The 8,042-nt window shown below is 36.6% G+C and overlaps 1 protein-coding gene across 3 annotated transcripts in view; it reads right to left on the bottom strand.

The window, feature by feature from the left end:
* Window positions 1-272: 272 nt before the first annotated feature.
* The window catches only part of gorab (golgin, RAB6 interacting), a 26,677-nt gene continuing 18,907 nt past the window's right edge, over window positions 273-8,042 (bottom strand). For 2 of the 3 annotated variants that reach the window (XM_033028223.1, XM_033028225.1), the window contains exons 3-5: window positions 7,610-7,711; window positions 6,609-6,749; window positions 273-2,604 (exon numbers count right to left, since the gene is read on the bottom strand). In XM_033028223.1, the coding sequence (XP_032884114.1) occupies window positions 2,151-2,604; window positions 6,609-6,749; window positions 7,610-7,711 (697 nt within the window). In that variant the 3' untranslated portion in view covers window positions 273-2,150. The remainder of the gene's footprint in view (window positions 2,605-6,608; window positions 6,750-7,609; window positions 7,712-8,042) is intronic. The other variant, XM_033028226.1, reaches the window with a different exon arrangement.

Genomic DNA, 8,042 nt, shown 5'->3' with positions numbered 1-8,042 from the left:
TGAGAAACAGGAGGAAGCCATGGATAAAAAAGGCCACTGTTGATTGCTTTGGCTATTATTACAGCTCAAAAGGAGAATGAATCAATGGCAGATCAAAGTCAATTTTAGAAAAATCTGTGATCATTTGACTGTGAAATATTACATTTCTTTGTTAGCTGAAGATATGGATTATATTCCGCTCCTTGTGCCAAGTCAAAATACAGTTTGGCACGTTGTTCCAGAAAACATCATTCATTTTCCACATGCCTTAAATGGAGACAAAGGATCAAAGATCAGCGTGCAAAATAATTTATTTAAGAATATTACAAGTTACTAAGTAAAATCTATTGTAAAACAAGTGTACAAAATTCTCAGAGATCCCATGTGGTGAAATCAGAAGAGAATAAATGGCTTGGAATGACAATCGAAGAATAGTTAAGTGAGCCCCTGGAACATAATTAAATTAAATTTGCAACAGGCATTCACTGAAAAGGGTTGCACCAATGCAGACCAATTTAGAGAAACTCAAAATCCAATGTACTTTTTACTCACTCTAGACCTACTTTTAAAATAAAGCCCATTTAGTTTCATACTTGCTCTGTGCCAGGAAAAGGGGTTGCCTGACAGAAAATAAGCAATTCTTCTGTCGTTCGGGAATGTCAATCTGGAGATCGTTTTGTTTCAATCTTCAATTGTAAATACCAATAACAACTTTGAAAAGAGTGCAGATAAATAAGATGAGTGAGTAAGATAAATAACTCCTAAACAAAGTAGTTGAGTACTTGACTCAAGCCCAACATTGAAACGTTTTTGGTGGGAAGCAAAGCAAATACATTTTGCGTGTGCATATTAGATAAAGCCAAGTTTAGATTTCATGTGATCTCCTTTAATATCAAAGGATAATTGTGCAAATATTTGTAACTTGGCAATGCCAAACCAAATTAATCTGGGAAAAAAAGGCAAAAACAACACGCAATTGTACTTTGGGATCAAAGCTATTTACATTTTAGATTACAAGAATTGCAGGACCAGTCATTTGTATTTGCAGAATAATTTTGAATCAATGCATCAATAAAAAATAAAGTTCTTAAATGAGCAAGCTCAGAACATACATAAATACAATAGGTCACGTACACAATGTCCAACCATCTGCATAGTTCTGTCATCCACTTAAGTCTAAGGAATGATCCAATAAGCAGTGGAGAGGAACAAAATGCAAGTTAATATGTTTTGGTACAGCGGCCTGCTACCACAATTGATGATATGACAACATGCATTAAAGGAGGATTACAGGTGCTAATGCAAAATCATAAGTTATCTGCATTACCAAAATAAAAGGCTTAAAACAAAATCCAGGGATGTTTTGTATATGTTGGAAGATTCGAATTGATAGAATTTGTATTTCTAAGTTCTATAAAATACGTTATTTTCAAATACCTACTTCACTGGTGCTCCTTTCTGATTTGTTTAATGTACATGGTTGAATTTTATAAAAAAGGCACCCATGGTAAAGATCATGTCTTAGTGTATTATTACAAAGTCCGTAAACATAATTCACTACTGGTAGTAAAACTTTTAAACATCAACAAGTTAAAATTAAAATTTCCATAAAACTAACAGAACTAGTAATCTATTCATCAAGAATTGCATTGTGTCACTCATATTTATAAATTCTAATAACCATAATCCAGAAACATTATTAAAAATAAAGAAAAATGCATGCAAACTTAAAGTGATAAATGACAACAGTATATTTTTGCATTTTTGAGCAAAACTTGCATAAAATTGAGACATCCTCTAGCCACTCTCAATAATTTGTCTTGTTATATTTGATAAACTGACATGGGGGTAAACTATATTGCACATTTCATATTTTACAGAAAGGTAGTGAGATCAATAATTTATGAAGTGCATGAAAATTTGTAAAGTGCCAAAAATTACAGGTCACACTTCTGACAGGTATTACCGATTATGATTTATTTTCCACCCCAAAGCCAAAATTTTGTTCAAAGATTCAACCGTTAGTAAACTTAAGATATTATAATCAAATACAACATTTGAATAAAACGCGAAGAAATGATTTGGGTTCCGTTTCCCAAAAGATTTACAACATTATGAAAATCAGCACCAATTTTGCCCAAATGTGTTTTTTGGAATGCCACCACACATACTCAAGCTATCGCAATAAGTGTCTCAATCTTCTCTGGAATTCTGCAATTCAAATTCAGTTCCTTTAATTTGTCCTTTGAATTTTTCCCATCCGTTTCACAAGTAACAGCACTCTCTGTTTCCGTTTCAGTTTGTTTCAGTGATTGATTCTTGCTGTCCCCCTGTTGAATACTCTGCTGTGATGATTTGTCAGTTCCTGCATTTGTCTGATCAGTTGCCTTGGCTGGTTCTTGACGCTGTAACATATTTTCCACTTCAATCTCTAGTTCTAGCTGCTCGTCATCTGTCTCCATTTCCAATTGCTGCATCAGTTCCTCCAACTTCTTAGATTTGCGTAGTTCATTCTGCTGGATTATGGCACACAGATGCTCAGTCAGTTGCTCCTTCTGGTCAATCTTCTTGTGAAGATCCATCTTAGCTGCAACATATTCCACTTCTGCTTTATCATACCTCTTCCTGAGGGCCAGGAAAGGACAAACAATGAGGCAATATTGTGGAAATACCATCTGAAGGCAATAAAACAGTTGCATTGAAATACAATGGGGCTGTGAATATTTATTTTGCAATGAGCCCTTACCAATCTTCCTCTTTGGGTTATAGGAAAATCATCTTAATTGATGGGGAATCATTTTTTAGCTCTGCTGTGGGACACTGAGCCTCTAGTAACTTAACACAACTTTGTTCCATTAGCTGGTGTACAAATGACTGCCCATCACTGTGCAGAATATCGAGGAATAATAATGCCCATCTTGCAAATAAATTATGTTGCGTTCTCCAGTGATACAGAAGGATCTGAAACTCAGCCTTATCTTAGAATCACTTGTGACAATATATAATACATCGGTATTTGTGTTTTTGAAAATCTTTCCAAATAAACAAAATCTCTCATTATTAAATAAGGAGCCAATACAGTCCTTAATGTCATTAAAGACATTACAAACACAGACTGTAACTTGTTAAACAAATGAAGTCCTCAAATCTTTCTTCTAATCGCAAGATTATTGACTTTATAAATGCAATATTTGCATTATTGTTCTTGTAACAGTATAATCTGAAATCATTTAAAAGGATACTGGTTAGACCTACAGAGAGTTTCAAGACTTACGGTAAAGGGTCTTTCTGTACATAAGTTCTTTGCTGCCATTTATCTCTCATCCTCTCACATCCTGCTGTTCCTTTCCCTCTCACGCGCTAATCATAGTTTTTCTCACTACTTATGCTACCTATTTTGGAAATACACTACATATGCTTAATATAAAGTTTCAGTGGATGTTTCTCAAAATCTAGTAAAAGCCAATTACTGTTGTTTCTTAAAATCTGAAATAAAACAAAACTTTTAAAAACTCAGGTCAGGCAACATCTATTCAGACCAAGTTTTCTCTTCATTCACATTTATGGCCCTTCTGGCTTTAACAGTTTCTATTTTCCTGACTCACACTACCTAATTTTCTTCATGTCCATGTCACACCCCCATCCTCCACCAGGATAGACAGAGCCTATCATTTCCTCCTTGAGCAGAGACCCAACTTGTATCCCTCACCCACCACCTTCCTTTAATTATCTGAACATGCTGTGATTCCAAACACTACTTACTTTCTCTGTTGGGCCATTCTTTGGAAAGTGAACCAAAATGTCAGACACGTTACCAAATGGCATCACATAAAGTAATACATTAAAAAATTATTGTAAGAGATTAATCTTATTCATTGCTATTTTCCTACCTACAGAACTATAATGCATCTGCTAAAGATATGAACATATTAGCTTTTTAAAATTCACAAGAGTTTGTAAGATAAATCTGAGTTATGAAAAAAATGCTTCCGTGAGGTCACCAGTCATATTTGACCTCTGACCCTAAACAAACATTGTCAGCATAACATAAATATTTCACTTGATAAACTGAAAAAAATATGAATCATATATACTATACAGTATAAAACAATATACCTGTAATGCTTTCAGAATTCGAAGATATGTATTCCACAATTTTTCATATTTTTGGTCACACGCGATTAAGAATGGGTCTGATGCTGTGGAAGCCCTTTTAGAATCAAGTTATGCCGATGGTCATTTTTAACAGGAAGGCAGATTACTATCTAAATGGCATCGTTGGAAAAGGGGAAGTACAACGGGATCTGGGGGTCCTTGTTCATCAGTTCATGGCCTTTATAACAAGAGTCGAGTAAAGGAGCAAAGAGGTCCTTCTGCAATTGTACAGGACCCTAGTGAGACCACACCTGGAGTATTGTGTGCAGTTTTGGTCCCCTAATTTGAGGAAGGACATTCTTGCTATTGAGGGAGTGCAGCGTAGGTTTACAAGGTTAATTCCCGGGATGGCGGGACTGTCATATGCTGAGAGAATGGAGCGGTTGGGCTTGCACACTCTGGAGTTTAGAAGGATGAGAGGGAATCTTATTGAAACATATAAGATTGTTAAGGATTTGGACACGCTAGAGGCAGGAAACATGTTCCTGATGTTGGGGGAGTCCAGAACCAGGGGCCACAGTTTAAGAATAAGGGTTAAGCCATTTAGAACGGAGACGAGGAAACACTTTTTCTCACTGAGAGTTGCGAGTCAGTGGAATACTCTGCCTCAGAGGGCGGTGGAGGCCGGTTCTCTGGATACTTTCAAGATAGAGATAGATAGGGCTCTTAAAGATAGCGGAGTCAGGGGGATATGGGGAGAAGGCAGGAGCGGGATACTGATTGGGGATGATCAGCCATGATCATATTGAATGGCAGTGCTGGCTCGAAGGGCCGAATGGCCTACTCCTGCACCTATTGTCTATTGTCATTGCATTGATGTTGCTTCCCACTCACCCCAAACTAGAACAATTCTCACATTTGGTTCTAATTTCAACACTGCTTTTGTTGTCACATGGTCTATCTGAGTATTCTCTTCCTGGACTTCTCTACCTCAATTTCAGGGGAAAGACTGCACCCAGAATCCACTACAAGCCCAATTAATTTCCTCAGTTACATACCAGATAATGTCTGCAAATTTGAGTGTACTTGCAATTCTTGACTTATTCAAAAGATTAATCTCTGGCAAAATGGTGGGGACAGATTTTTGCTGGTTAAAAGATTTTATTTAAATAAATGTCAAGTAAGATAAAAGGGTGCATCATTTGAACTCACACCATTTTGTTCATTCACTGGGATTCTCTAGGTAATTTCCTTTTTGTAAGGAGCAGTGTTTTACTTTATTTTCAATAATTGAAGAAGCTTGTAAATTGTCTCATTTGCCACTAGTCATGATATTTATTCTGGAATATTATGGTTGTTGGTCACATAGTAAAATTAAGCCTCAAATTTGCTATTTAATTCACATGTTTAACCGATAATGTTTTATTATTTAAGTTTAATGTTTTATGTGTCATTCCTAACTGTCACTGTATGTCATGTTGTCACTTGCGGGCAGAGCACCAAGGCAAATTCCTTGTATGTGAATATACTTGGCCAATAAACTTATTCATTCATTAATTCATTCAAACAATTGACCGATCGGGTTGTTCTGACAAATGTTATCATTCAGGTCTTGTCCAGGTCTATAATTATATAATTCTTATACTCAAATACTATAAAGCAAGTGTTTGGCCTGGAAACCTTATCAAGACTCTTCTGCAGAACCAGCCCAAATAATCTAATAATAAATCATAACTTGTTCCAAGCATATTTCAAAGAAGTTCTAATCCAGGTATAGAGTGCTTTAAATAGATTTGTTTAATTTAGTATAGAGATACAGCATGGTAACAGGCCATACAGCCCACCAAGTTCGCCCTGACAAGCAATTGCCATTACACGAGTTTTATCCAATACACCAGGGACAATTTACAAAATGCAATTAATTTAAAACCTGCACGTGTTTGGAATGTAGGAGGGAACCAGAGCACCCGGCAAAAACCCATGCGTTCACAGGAAGAATGTACTAATTCCGTACAGACAGCACCCAGAGTCAGGATCGAGCCTGGTTCTCTGGCGCTGTAAGGCAGCAACTCTACCACAGTGACATGGCTTTTTAAAAAAATTTCAGCATGCAACTCACTCCTCTGTCAAATATCCACTTAAGATAATTCATTTTAGTAACCTATAATCATTGCAGGATAAGATATTTAGTGTGTTCATGTTTAGGGCGACTCAAACAATATGCAATAGAAATTGGATGTAATTTTCTGGCAAAACACAAAAATCAAGATTCAACAATAGTTGAAAATTACTTTTTGATATTGCCAATAAGAAAATAACTGAAAATTGTTCATGGGAAATATAATTAGCCGATATTAAAGATACAATTTTATTCAGAATTAAAGTAAAATAAATGCTAACTACTGATACCATGACACTTCCTACAATTACCTGAAATGGTCAGCATTATAAGACATTATAACTGTTCCAGGATGATGGATGATCAAACTAGCAGTGGTTTGTCACTTAAAATGTATATGTATATATATTCTTACTTAGCCAGTAAATATTCCCAGCTGGACTGTTCAATCCGATTCCGGAGAACATTAACGCCATTCGCTAACAAGTCATCCAAACACTGAAGCTCCTTTTGGATATGTTTTAGCTTCACAGTTTCTGCCATGGTTCGCTTGGACCTAGAATCAATACAACTGGTCAGGAAGGCATAGGGGATATAGCCACTGATATCTTGTCACGGCATCTTTCAAAAATAACCTATTTGAATTTAATCTAAGAAACTTTAAAACATTGTCAAAGAAAGATTAACAGGTGCTCAAAATTCTTAGATTTATTAACATATACCCAACATCAACATGAAATCAAATGAGATAAAAAAAGATACATATTAGTTTTCATTTTGCAATCCACTCATCAGAAGGAAATTACTCCTTCCCTTATATATAGACTCCTTCACTTGTATACATTTTGTTAATCTCCCTTCTGTACCATAGGCAAGTGCTCATGCTTCATGAGAACTTTCACAGTGAATTGCAGCACTGTCTGAATGGTCAGATGTACAGCTTATCTAAACCATGCAAATATAGGGGTCACCGAGAGTGACCCCATTTTTTCTTTGTTGATCTGAGAATTCAATGAACTACAATATTTAAGTGCCGTCCATGGAACAAATAAATTATGGGCTTTAGAATCCAATCTTCATAATAGGTCAAATTCTGGTACATGAAGCGTTATTGGATTTTGATTCAGCAAGCATGTAGTCCAAAATTAATGAGGGTTGGATGTCAATAATATCCCCTGTGGCGACACCTGGTGACAACCCAAGGTCACAACGAACCATCGCCTCTGGAGGGCAGGGCGGCGTCTTGGTGGGGGAGGCACGGGGTCGGTACGCGAGTGGGTATTTAAGGCCGGGCAACGCCCGTGCCAGGTGAGGAGTAGGGAGCTGTGTTGGTGAATAATAAACACGTCTAGTGCACACAACTCGTGTCCGACTAGTTTTTGGCTGGACTCATGCGAGCCCCCGCCACACCCTCACCTTTCTGCAATGGCCTTTGACAAAAGTGCTTTCTTGCGTTTATTCTTCTCTTCCATTAATCGCTGTTCTAGTTGCAGTTGTTCTAGCCGTGATCTCTCGCGCCTGCAGATAAACAATAATATTGAAGCAACATTATAGAGGTCCAATTGAGTACCTATAAAAGAATAAATACAAGATAGCCGGTTGTTCATAACCAGTAACAAAATCAAAAATGTTGCACTTGATCATACATTTAAAAAAAAAAACAAACACGACTGCTTTAAGTATAGGGAAGATCCAGCAGCATGTTCTTTTTATCTTTGTGGATATTATCTTTTATTACCAGCCTTTTCGTTATTGCAAACTAGTCAGCCATGCTTTAGCAGTTTTGTACTATTTTCCACTAAAATTATCTAAATAACACTAACACAGGTTGCAACCATCAGGTGTGCAT

Source organism: Amblyraja radiata, chromosome 10 (genome assembly GCF_010909765.2).
Source record: "Amblyraja radiata isolate CabotCenter1 chromosome 10, sAmbRad1.1.pri, whole genome shotgun sequence".
NCBI lineage: Eukaryota > Metazoa > Chordata > Chondrichthyes > Rajiformes > Rajidae > Amblyraja > Amblyraja radiata.
Note: the sequence above shows the minus strand (reverse complement) of the source record. Positions and strands in the feature narration are given on the sequence as shown.